The 13513-nt window shown below is 36.4% G+C and overlaps 1 protein-coding gene across 6 annotated transcripts; it reads left to right on the forward strand.

Annotated features, from left to right (window-relative positions):
- The first annotated feature begins 1371 nt into the window (after positions 1 to 1371).
- LOC121600806 (protein Wnt-2-like) lies at positions 1372 to 12965 on the forward strand. 6 transcript variants are annotated; one of them, XM_041929570.1, is made up of 8 exons: positions 1372 to 1604; positions 3132 to 3217; positions 5807 to 5961; positions 6029 to 6091; positions 6229 to 6368; positions 11611 to 11745; positions 12335 to 12525; positions 12600 to 12965. In XM_041929570.1, exons 2-8 carry the CDS (start codon positions 3165 to 3167, stop codon positions 12916 to 12918), a joined length of 1056 nt encoding a protein of 351 aa, XP_041785504.1. In that variant the 5' UTR covers positions 1372 to 1604; positions 3132 to 3164; the 3' UTR covers positions 12919 to 12965. The 6 variants fall into 6 exon arrangements, with proteins under 6 accessions (XP_041785504.1, XP_041785503.1, XP_041785505.1 ...); XM_041929569.1 differs by having other exon boundaries at positions 1374 to 1604; positions 3128 to 3217; XM_041929571.1 differs by lacking the exon at positions 1372 to 1604 and adding an exon at positions 1701 to 2000 and having other exon boundaries at positions 3128 to 3217.
- Positions 12966 to 13513: the final 548 nt, after the last annotated feature.

Here is a 13513-nt window from a genome sequence, read left to right on the forward strand (position 1 = left end):
CACCGATAACACTTTGAATCCCAATCCAGCTTCTCTCACAGCGTCTCAAGGTCACACACAAATTAATAAATGCTAACACCCACCAATAACAATACACATCCGCAATGCACATATATGAATCAACGCATACACCACAACACCCAATCAGCTGGCGGCGGAAGGCACGGGCAGAAGCTCAAATAAGGCAAGGCAGGGTGAGGGATGGAGAAGAAGCGAACGAAAAAATGGGCGTCAACATTTTTGAATTTTTTGACCGTTTGTTTTGCTCCGCCGCCAAAAATAGTTCGTCCATTTCATCCAAAGAGGGCGCTAAACCTGCGCAGGTCTGCGCAGGAATCGCTGAAGTCCACCGCGGGATCGGGCCAAAATCTGCGCTGGCTAGCGCAAATTTTGGTACATTTCCTGCGCAGGAAACTGCTCGAATTTGCGCAGCGTGTTTCTAATTTTTGATCTAGAGGGCTATGAAATAAGTGAAATTGAGCGACGCGGCAAACTTTCCCGGGAACGAACGAGTTCCCCGATACGGCTGTATGGCTAATTGAAAAATAATCTGATACATTTTTTTACTTTATTTGACATCAAAGTTTTAACTAATGCAACGTAATTGTTATCTCAAAGTGAAATGAAAAGAACTGAAAGAGATCTGATTGTTGCAAAATATAATGTCATAAATACTAGACTGCGGCCCCTGCTATTATTTTCAGTGGGATTTTGGTGCGCGGGGTCAAATGAGTTTGACATCGCTGCCCTATATGCTTGAAAACCTCCATAACAACGTTGCTAACATCCCCCAACCATTTGAAAATTCTACCTCGTGGATCAAGTATTCCATTATATGATTCGAAACCCTTTAAGCGTAAAATACATTACGTCCCTCGCGAATAAAAAGTAATTGTAAAGGAATCAGTTATGTCAGAATGTAAGATGTTTTCAGAATAATATTTAACTCGGTATTGTTAAAACAAGAATAAAGATACTAACCGAGAATTTCATGAACGAAGTTTTTGATTATCAGTTTAAAGGATACAATTTAGTTCATTATTCAGAAATAAAAACAAGTTTTCATAGATTAATACAATCTAATACTTAAGGTATTTGTTGGTATTAAATGAAAAAAAAAAACAATACAAAACATACATGCATGAAAATGCATCAAGCAGTAATTTAAAATGGCTGTTAGGTGGATTTGAATATCTTACCACATATCAGGCCGATGTAGCGCAATGACGGCCTCATGAGATCCTATTCTACGTTTTCTCGATGGTTTGCTATGTCCGATTCGAAGCCTTCTTTACTAATGCTGAATATATGTTGTGGTTTGAAGCAGACGCAGAACGAGTTTTTTCTCAACCTTCTCCGCCATCCTACCAGTGAGCAACATTCAGCTTCAAGTTTAAGCAGGCACGCGATGGTTGACTTTCGTCGCTATCGTTATTGCAGTGATCATCAACGAAGTCTTCGACGCTTTCAGTCGTTCGTCGTCCGCGAAGCTGTTCAGAGCAACTTGTTCGAAAGGTGTAGTGTAAGATAACCAACGAGTGACGAACACGGGAGTAAAAGAAAAGAAAACATAATAACTCGTACTACAGCAAGGGATTGGAAAGGTAACCAACGCAGCAAATGTAAAGAAATGAGTAAAGAATAAATCTTTCCTTTTAACATTTCTTTACAATTAATCAATGGTTTTCGGTATACATGTGTGTCGCTACATTTGCTTCGGAGGGGTTGTTAGATGCTGCAAGGGGTTAGATGCAGTGTGTTGTATAAAAATCTGTATCAGCCTACTTTACAGTAGTGTTGTTCACTAGTGATAAACCATGTGTTAGTGTAGCGTAGTTGGCCAATCGTCAATGCTGCCCTTTATATTAGCTTCTCAGACGTGCTACGATTCCGTGATCTAGCTCCTTCTTTGCATCGATCAAATCTTAGCGGTGATTCGTATTATGTTGAACAGATTACTTCAGTTAATGTGAAAAAAGTATCGTTATTCTATTTTTAAGGTAAAATAAATTTAAATGCGTTGTAAATTAGCGAATGCGTTGTAAAATTAACAATTTTAAAGGGGTGTGATCATTTGATAATGCTAAATAGATGTGCCCGGTTACGGAGGTAGAATATCAAACAGTTTCAATGTCATGTGGAGGCCATCGAGTGTTGCAAATGAATCGTCTTCTTCGTAATAGCTTGCTTCCTGATCCCGAAAAAGGGTTCGTCGCTTTGACGGCTGTCACTGCTACTGATGATGCAGTCTTTCGTTGTGTTTGTGATTAAATCAAGTTATTTTCAGCGTTCGCTATTTGGCAATTATCAACAAAGTGTTTGGTAACACAGTTGCTCTAACACGCGCTATCTGTTTGTTATAAATATGTGCCATGAATACATAATCATAACCGTCCATTAGTTTCTTAGGCAGCATATTAATATCTTTGTTGTTTATTGAATTTCATAAAAAAACATCTATGTGAAATAAGTGCAAAATCATACAAGACCGCTACAAATTGTTTATATTTATTATAGCTTACTGCAGCTAGAACTCGATTACATTGGCATTACTTCGATTACATGCCAATTGCAGAATTTGAGGTTGTGTGAATTATTTAATTTGGCACGTTTTTCTATAAAAAATCTTAATGGGCCTTGACATTTTTGTGAAATCATCAAAAACCGGTTTTTACATGTTTTTCTTTGCGGTTCCGTAGTACAGTTGTCAACTCGTATATTTAACAACACGCCCGTCGTGGATTAAAACCCGGGATGGACCGTCAACCCCCCCCCCCCCCCCCAAAATCAAAAGCTTCAAAAATCTGTATAGACTGGGATATTCGCGTAGGACGTTTACGCCTAATAGAAGTAGAAAAAGATGCATGCTTTTTAATTGAACTTACAACCAAATATAATGCGTTTAATTAAACAGCATGCCAAGTAAAAAGTGTTCAACCATTGAATTCCAACTGCAGTTCTTCTTCTTTATATATTTGGTGCAACATCCTACGCGGACATGCAGGCCTATACAGGCTTTCAAGCCTATACATCGAATTAATTTGTTTTGTTTGTTTGTTTTTGTTAATGAGGGATCGAATTAGTTTCTACACAAACAAAAATAATAATAAATTTACGTATCTTTCAGGAAGGCCATACAATGTTTTTGCAAACAACGGGATAAAATGAGAAACGTTGCAGCAACGCTGTTTGTTATTCTCACTGTCTTCAAAATAAGGTATGCCGTAAGTATGTGTGCAACGGGTGTATTTTTTTTAAATACAGTAAATTGCACCTTTACGTAAACATGGTAACATAACATGGTTAACTAGATTAGAATAAATCCTTATATTGTGTTTTAAGATACACATTTACATAGTTTTAAAGGAGGTTCAACCAGTATCGTCAAGAATGGTTAGGTTTCTATTGATATATAGTGCATCCTGGGCATTGTACGGTACATTTATTGCACTATTACAAGGAAGATAATGATGAACGAGGGCATGCACGTATACGTTATTCTGGTTTTCCGGAACCATGTAACCATGAGTTTAGACATACCGGAACAATTTCAAGCGGTGAAGCGTTAAGGTAGAATCAGCATGGTTTAATCATATCACGCTGACAATTATTTGCACGTTTGTATCGAATTCAAAGAGAGTTGATATATAAGATATATATATATATATATATATATATATATATATATATATATATATATATATATATATATATATATATATATATATATATATATATATATATATATATATATATATATATATATATATATATATATATATATATCATATATATATATATATATATATATATATATATATATATATATATATATATATCAGAGTTTATATATCCAGTGCAATTTGACGTTCAAAAATGAAAAGAGGAAGAAACCCCATTTTGACAGTTAGATCCATAACAAAATGGGTGCTTTGATGATTTTTACGAATACTCTTTTCACTATGCTTTGATCGAATACTCAATTCTAAGTTTGTCCAATCTTTCACTATTTTCTACAGTTTTTAAGAATAATTCGTGATAAAATGAACGGAACTTGATAATGTGTAAACTGGAACTCGATTTTGTTCGATTGGTACACTATTCCTTGCTTCCTGGTAATACGATTACAAAAATCACCTCTTTTGTATAAAAAATTATTGCGACGTGACGGTTTTGTTTGGATCAGGTGTGCTTCATATCTTGATATCAATCCAAAAACTGATCATTTCATAGCTTTTGGCTGTTTTCTGTTAACTACTCCAGAGTAACACCAACTACCATTTCTGCGAGACACCGTTTTATCTTCAAGGCACACTAGATTTTGTTATGGAAAGAATTGCCAATTCGTGTGTCGAAGTATTAGTGAGAAAGAACATGGTAAGTCCATCTGATATATACACTCACTTTGGTCGAATTGTCAGCCTCAACTGTGTAATGACATTCGATTAAATGTCAATTTTTTTACAATGTCTCACACATTGTATGAAAATATTAGATAGATTAGACAGAATGAAACAGATTATTTTTGCATAATTTGCATCGAATATTATTGCATTTCATCAATTTTATCTTAGCGACTCCGCACTATTTGGCGGTATTTATATATACTCACGGTTATAATAACTTTAATAAACCTATTCCCTATGCGCTTTCAGTCCATGGTTCAAGCCTCATTTAAACAGTCTTTCCGTAGCAAGGAATGACTATCCGGGTGCGTTGTACTGAATAAAGTCTCGAAAGCTTGTATGTAGGTCGCCATGTCCGCGTATGACGTTACACCAAGTAGTAAAAACCTATTCAACCGTGAATTAACGCACATTAGATGTCTGCCTAATAGCCAAATCGTTTTGACCTTTGGTTGTTTATGACATGCAAATGTTCATTACTTATGCAAAATGCCAACTGAATAAGTTCATTAAAAATTTACACAAATTCTAGCATATAGTTTATTAGCGTTGCAATTCTATGCATAACATAATAAGGCCAATTAAGTGACTCGAGTATCAGAGAAACTGTGTCAAAATGCTGATTTTTTACTATGTTAGACCGTGTTAGACAATTCGATTTCTCTCTGGTTTGACATATCTAACTGAACGAAGGACATTTGCATTATCTGACTCAATGGGAAACCGATTTTTGTCCAACAGCTTTTCGTCATGCGAAAGCTACAAAAAGTGTTTTGATTTACGATGGTTATATTAATTGAATTTTGAACCTTACGAAATGCATGTTATTGCATTCATAAAAAGATTTTTTGTAATGATTGTGTGAAAAAGTGAAAAAATTTAAAAGTGTGTGAATAACAATATGCAGAGAAAATAGAGAAACATTACACAAGCGCTTCCTTGCATAACATCGCTAAAAGCATTTAAAAAATAACAAAAAATCATAAAACTATACGATACTTCTGCGTTTAACGTTACAGTTTTTATTGACAAAAAAAGCTGATCAATTTGGCAGCAATGTCTCAAATCAACGAAACAAATCTCTAACAAGCTTGTATAATACCGATTTCGTTTCCGTTTGTGTATAGTGTTTTTGTTTGACATTGTTCCGTTTGAATCAGATAATCGGCACTAATGTTAATCACTAACACCATTACTCTGAAGCTTTTCCCTACAATCATTTTCACATACTATTCCTATTTCCAACTATTTCCACATACATGTTAGTGATAACAATAAGTTTTGAATAGTAAATGGTACTCAAATGGCTTTTCTTCATACTCTTTTGAAATGATTTATTCCTTTCCAAACATGTATTCCAAATCGTATTATACCGTGAAAATTTTGGCTTGTTTATACAGGGCTGCTAAATGTTTTGTATCGACGGTGCTTTGCTCGCGTATGCCAGGTCTGACTCAAACCCAGCGTCAGATATGCACTGAATCATCAGATGCGGTTGTATCTCTAGCATCCGGTCAGTGGATAGGAGCAAATGAATGCCAAAAACAGTTCCATGGTAAGATGGTTGGAAATTATAGACTGCTCTGTACTCACATTATATATTAATTAATATTTTATGAAAGGTCATCGTTGGAATTGTACTCACGTATGGAATACTGATATGTTCGGGCAGATAGTAGTGATAGGTACTTAGAAAATTATGTATTTTGAAAATATTTAACATACAGGACCATTATTATTGATTGCTAAAGCCAAAGAAAAGTATGGCAGTAGCAACAACATACGTAATTTCGTGTTTTGAATAAAAATTGTATTTTTTTAGGTTCTAGAGAGGCTGCATATACTTATGCTATAACTAGCGCCGGTGCTGTATATTCAATTACGACTGCCTGCGCTAAAGGAAACATTACAACATGTGGTTGTGATATGAACCAGAAAATTTTCTCTTCTAGTGAGTCTGAAGTGAGTTCGAATTGTAAAATACCCAGATACAGTAAGTGTTCGCTAACTAGATGCTTTTAAACAGAAATGCTGTTAAACTGGATGCATCCCAGTCAAAGTGTGTTCGCAAACTAGATGATTTTTAAGTGAAATGATTTTAAACTGCATGTTCGCTTACTGGGACGGATCCCAGTCAAAGTGAGTTTATAGATGAGGTGCGCTTATGCAGTACAATTTGACGTCTAAAGACGACAAGAGGAAGAAAACTTGATTTATAGTTAGATCCAAGGTCTTTGAAAGAGAACAGGTCAATGCGTTTAGAGTAAATCGACAGAAAGCCATGGGAAAATTTTGAAAGCTAGATTGAAGATTGCTTATGTGTTTAGCGATGAACGTTGCTTCTTCTTTTTTTTTCTTCTTATTCATCTATTTATCGTAACGTCCTACGCGGACATTCCGGCCTATACAGTCTGTTCCCGAGTTACGAGGTTCTCGACTTACGCGGATTCGGAGATACTCGGTTATCTAAATATGACAGATCGAATGTCAAATCAATACAATTTGTATTGTCCAATGCAGTATAGATCGCATTTTTGGTAATAAATTTAATCCACTTACAAGCAAAAAATATCAGACGACCGTATCAAATAAATAATAAAGTGTAGAAAGGTACTAAATTTATTTAAAAAAAAAACCGAGTAATCAATTGTATTTTGGACAAAAAACCGCGAAAGTCGACTTACGCAGATATTCGAGTTACGCGGATTGCTCGGATATAACGCAGAAACCGCGTATCTCGGTAACAGACTGTACAGGCTTTCGAAACTTAATTCATTGCCAGGCAGCCGGGATAGTGAATCCTTGCTGCTACTGGGAGATGGTCCATTCTAGTTTGAACCCATGACGGGCATGTCATTGAGTCGTACGAGTTGACGAATGTACCACAGGGCCGCCCCGAGATGGACGTTGCTTTGGAGTGAACAAGAGGTTTGTTCAGTATTCTGCATATATTGGCTGGTATTATTGAATCTGTTCGTAGCGGGAACGTACGGCGCTCACATGAAATTCTAGGGATGGCAACACATTTCTTGAGCCCGGTCCTACAACGCCGCGGTGAATAACTATAGCATCCATATAGTACGTTAGGAAAATGAGTGTCGGAACGTAAGCCGCCGCTACGAACGGATTCAATAATACCAGCCATTTTCTTTTACTTACTAGAGCAATTAGAATGTCACATGGCTGATACAATCCAAGGATCTCATTTATCATTCGTTGCCGGGTTATAAGCAAAGGAACGTATGTGTATTTTACCTGTCTGTGCGGATATTTTATTCTACTCTCAGTGGTTAATTTAAAGTTAATAGGACTTCCTTCGAGTTGGAACATGAGCCACCGACAAACCGACGTGACATTTCAAACAAAATGAGCTTCAAAAGTTGTCTCCTTATTTCGAATGAAAATACGTTACACACTAGCGCCATCTCTATAATGAATCGCTTAGAGAGCGGTACTTTTTCCGACGCAATGTTTTGCGATTTTGCCAACATACATGGGATTTTACAGACGCATGCGTTAACGATGCACGACGCAGCGTCAAAATAGAAACAAATCTATTTCGACGCACGTCGTGATGTGTCTGTCAAAATGATTTAACCATATCGGGTGAAAATCGATATTTCTTCACGATAAATTGTTTTGAACGCAGTTTTGCGTGTAACTGGACAAATAGATAATTTATAATTTATTTATTTGTATTAACAATTTATAAACAAAACAAAATGTATGTGGAGAAAGTAATTTTGTAATTGCAGCAAAACAGGTATGTGCGGGTCAGTACCAATATGCAAATTAAAAAATAATATGCGTTAACATGCTTTGTACTGTTTTGAGTACAACTAGAAAGGATTTTACAGTTGTTATTTAATATTATAATCACTTCAGAACCTATAAATAATAGGCATTGTTGCTATTTGCTAATGTTTTCCTTGTCAAATGTGTTGACACATCCATGCAGAACGCAGCGAACAGATACCAGATTGCGTCATGCATGGATGTGTCAACACATGGTTGCGATACGCTGCGTCGGAACAAGTACCAAGCCCTTACTACACTGACACAGACGAGAAACTGGTAAACCTCCTTTTTGTTTTTCTTCTCAAATTCCATTGCGCATTGTTTTATTTACTTCTCAAATCTTTTGCATTGATTTGGAAATTTATAAAATGATTTTCCTGGTGTTTTGACCAATAATTCTCATAAAATTTTGCCTCACACTTCCTTCGCAATTTGTATCTAGAAAAGTTGTTTACATCGAAGCAGCCATGAACAGAGCTTACTTTGACAGAAGTACTGTGTAGTTTTTTTGACTACTAAGCTTTTAATTCCGACGGCAAGATCGTTGCAAAGGTAGTGATTCATGGTTACAAAATGGCAAACAATGAAAAAGTATCACCGACAAACCGACGTGACACTGGTGTTACAAAAGTGTCCCACAGGAAAGTACTGTCATTTACCAGTGAGGCGATCACTTCTGTCAAAGTAATCTCTGTTCACTGCTGCTTCGATGTAAACAACTTTTCTAAATACAAATTGCAAAGGAAGTGTGAGGCAAGATTTTGTGAGAATTATTGGACAAAACACCCAGGAAAATCATTTTATAAGTTTCCAAATCAATGCAAATATGTGAGAAGTACATAAAACAATACGCATTGGAATTTGCGAAGAAAAACAAAAAGGGGATTTAGCAGTTTCTTCTCTGTGTCAGTGTAGTAAGCGAATCATTATAGAGATGGCGCTAGTGTTTAACGTATTTTCATTTGAAATAAGGAGACAACTTTTGAAGCTCATTTTGTTCGAATTGTCACGTCGGTTTGTCGGTGAAAGTATATCGATATTTCTGAATACAGGGTGGACTCAAATGAGTTCTTCTAATGTCTACATGAGTGATTGTCCGCAGGATATTGAAGCAATAGAATATTTTTCATATAAATTTCGTCTTCGATTCCTCTTTAGACATCACCTGTTTGTCAGTTCGACTAAGGCTGCGCTCTGGCACCAATCCAACACGACATCCGACTCGAACAAACCAATATAATCATATGTAGGTGAACTGTCAGACACAAACAAACAAACAAGACAAACATGTCAAATCCCATACATTTTTCATGTTCGATGTCGTGAATGAAAATGGCAACCTGGCAACGGGCTTTGCATCGACCCGTTCTCTTTCAAAGACCTTGGTTAGATCCATAACAAACTGGATACTTCGATGATTTTTATATACACCGTATTGCTTCGAATTACGAACACATGACAATTTTAGCATTTAATATTTTCTTACTACAATCAGAATTCAATAGTTGAACGCTTTTTAGTTGGCATGCTTTTTAGTTGAACGCTCAATAGTTGGCTGACAGTTCAATTAAAAAGCATGCGTTTGTATGGTAAAACCCAAAGTGGGTATAGGGACTAGGTGGGCTTATAGGTTTGGCGGGAAGGCCATATTGGACGAACGAATGACACGAGGGGATTCGATTGTGATACGTAGTTTTTCACCCACACTGCGACACATCAACCAAAACAGCCATTGAAATTCACACGCATACATCAACAAATGATCGAATCCCCTCCTGTCATTTTGTTTTCATTTTTCTACAGCACGTCACATTCAAGGATAATGTATTTAGAAGGTTGATTTTTATCGCTTTTGCTGGGCGACATTGTGGGGGACATCTGTCACTCTCTGCATACAAATTTCATTACCCCGCACCAGCCCTCCCCGATTTTTATACCGGAGCCCCCGGAAGAGAAATGTCAAGTCGAGAAATGTCATTTTGCTCTGAACAACTTCACCTTGTCATTTATAACACCTTGGTCACGTTGTTCGGGATAAGCCCACCTGTATAATAAACCCACTTTGGGTAAAACCGGTTTTTGAAAAAAATCCCAAAAATCTCATAGCATGCCGAGAAAAATTTCAGATTTTTCTTTTTTTTTCAGATTTCACATATTCAATAGTTGGCAGGGAATCGAAGTTCAACCAGTGAGTTCGGACTATATTTCAATTTTCATCCGTATAGCTCACCTTACCAAAGCTAACTTTCTAAATTTCAGGAAAAAAATAAAAATTAATACTTTTAATCAAAACATTTCAAAAATTCGTGAAATTTACAATGATATTTATATTCATATTGCGGACAGTTTCGAACTCATGTTTCAAATTACGGACGTTTTGATTCAAATATCGGACAGCCTAAAAATTTCGTCTATTCTCTTCAAATTCACACTCACACCACACTATTTTAGCTTTCAACTTATTTTAAGTTCTGAACATCTTGAACCTGAATTCTGAGTGAAGGAGTCCCTAGACTGTCAAAACGACTCTTGAAACGACGGAGTTAAAAACAACGGGGTTTGGTTGCTGCTTTTCTCTTGTACTTGTAGGTGCATAAAACCGAAGAAATTCTACACGCATTGACGGTGTTTTTCGTACGGCCATCAAGGCCTTTGTCACATACATCTTCACATATCGTTATTTTCTTGTTGTTATCAATGTCTAAAAACTTATTTTCATGCAATTCATTAAAATTTAATTCGGCTGTTCGGAATTTGAAACAAGATAAAAAAATCTTTCTTCGAATTCTGTAAAGAATTAAATATGTGTTTGATGAAATTCAGAGCACAATTTGATAAAACATTGTTCTGTTCACGTTCATAACTACTTCCTCCATTGTGGATATGTTTAAATGCACGTGGACGCGATTTATAGGAATTATCGAAGAAACAACACTGGCGTCGGTTTGAAGCAAAATGGATGAGAATGCCTTCTGCGGTGAACTAACCGACAGAAAATATTTATCGGGACTACTAGGAATCAGACATATTTTTAATTGATTCTAGTACATCATGACAATTATTAAAAAATAAAAAGCGGTACGACCAGTGCGTAGATATGAAGATATTCAATAAAAACATGCCAAATATCCGTAATTTGAAGCTGTCCATAATTTGAAACATAACGGTAATTTCATTTCAGTTAACGATTATGGTCCGCAAGATGGAAAGTAAAAACATCCCAGTTAGCGAACACTTACTGTATTCCTATTCCATATTTCTATTCCAATTGTACATTTGCTCTTAATTTGTTTATCCTAGCTCGATTTTGCACAGAACTTTACATTAAATTAAATCTTTTGTTTGGTTTCTTTTCTATTGGTGATGACGATTATTCCCCTTTCCCTTTCACATATTCTTCTAGTAGAACTGGAAATGGGGAGGCTGTTCTGTGGACATTGGCTACGGTATGCGGTTTGCAAAAAAGTTTCTCGATGCCCGTGAAATCGAAAACGATAACCGGAGCCTAATGAACATGCACAATAACCGTGTAGGAAGAAAGGTAATTAATAGCGATAATTTAAAATGAAAACAAGAACTACATAATCAATAATAAAAATAACCCGTACATATTTATCATACATTGTAAACACTACACGTGCTATTTAAGGCGTAAGTTAGACGTAGCGAATAATAAAAAAAAGTTTTATTCAAATGCAACACATACTATGAGTTGTACTGTTGTACTTTATGTTCGACTAATTTTACTGTCGGGGTCTGTCTGGTCTGGGTACTGGGGTCGGTCTGGTGGTACAGTCGTCAACTCGTACGACATAACAACATGCCCGTCATGGGTTCAAGTCCCGAACAGACCGTGCCCCCATACGTAGGACTGACTATCCTGCTATGGTAACAATAAGTCACTGAAAGCCAAGCTCACTTCATTAGTGGGGTACTGGCAGGCCTTGACCGACAGCGGTTGTTGTGCCAAAGAAGAAGACGAAGAATTTTACTGTATATTGCTGTATCTAACCCTCCATTTTTTAATTTAAATTTAGTAATGATGTTATATGTTTGACAATATAGAGCAGTTTTGGTATGTCGATTATACTTGACTAAAGATTTGTATCATAATTTTAATCCACTTATAGCTAGTAAAGTTACTGCTACGAACAGAATGTAAGTGCCACGGCGTAAGTGGTTCCTGCGCGATGAAAACTTGCTGGAAAAGTTTGCCTTCGTTTAATGTTATTGGCGATGCCATGATGAAGAAATATCGCAAAGCCAAACTTGTTCACGGTATTAACATTAGAAATAATCAACCGCAACTTGTGTTGAAACGGTATGTTTGTGATATGATTATAACATTCTCGTTAATATTAAGTTATGATACTAATCCACATATTTCATTGATAGAAAAGTGAACAAACCGCTGCTCAAAAATGGGAAGACACTGGGTGACAGTCAAATTCCAAAGAGAACTGAATTGGTTTATCTGGAGCCTTCGCCTAACTATTGCGAGCGTAATATCAGTATTGGAGTGCTCGGTACAGCCAATCGAAATTGCAACCGCACTTCGCAATCCATAGATCATTGTGATCTACTGTGCTGTGGACGAGGCTACAACACCCATCAGATCGAACGAACCTGGCAGTGTAATTGTAAGTTTAAATGGTGCTGCACGGTTACATGCGATGTATGTTCAGAGCGAAAGGAAGCATACACTTGTAAATAAAATATGATCATAATGTTCACTAAATAAATTCACTGTCTATCGATAGACGAATCCTGTGTTTGTTATTGTGTATAAAACCTAGATTAGGGGAACTGGGGGTAGTTTCGACACCTTAAGGTTTTCCCCTGACTGCAATACTTTTGCTAACGTAAACTTACTAGTAGACATCTAAAAGCTTTTTTGATTCATTATGTACCATCTTACGAGAAACTACGGTTCCTGGATTGATTTTGATAGTATTTTGATAAAAAAAGTGTGTTGTTTGTTGCATCACAACTGCTGTGCGGGTAAGATCGACACCATGATGGGGTAAAATCGACACCTTGTAGGGTGATTTCGACACATTGATGGTAACTTTTAAAATGACAAATTCTGATGCAGTCTGAACTTCGATTCCCTGCGAACTATTGATTATGAGCTTTTTAGTTGGCACATTTTTCCATACAAAAATTTCTGAAATTTTTCTCAGCAATCCATGAGGTTTTTGTGAATTTTTCAAAACCGGTTTTTCTATACAAACGCATGCTTTTTAAATGAACTGTCAGCCAACTATCGAGAGGTCAACTAAAAAGCATGCCAACAACTCAGAATTCTG

This window comes from Anopheles merus, unplaced genomic scaffold, assembly GCF_017562075.2.
Source record: "Anopheles merus strain MAF unplaced genomic scaffold, AmerM5.1 LNR4000007, whole genome shotgun sequence".
Lineage (NCBI taxonomy): Eukaryota > Metazoa > Arthropoda > Insecta > Diptera > Culicidae > Anopheles > Anopheles merus.

What these genes read in the sequence shown, in the direction of transcription:
- LOC121600806 (XM_041929570.1), top strand. Translation starts at nt 3,165, where the DNA reads ATGAGAAACGTTGCAGCAACGCTGTTTGTTATTCTCACTGTCTTCAAA. An exon ending in CGGGCAGATAGTAGTGATAG is followed by an intron (nt 6,092 to 6,228) that starts GTACTTAGAAAA and finishes GTATTTTTTTAG; the next exon opens with GTTCTAGAGAGGCTGCATAT. An exon ending in ATAACCGTGTAGGAAGAAAG is followed by an intron (nt 11,746 to 12,334) that starts GTAATTAATAGC and finishes ATCCACTTATAG; the next exon opens with CTAGTAAAGTTACTGCTACG.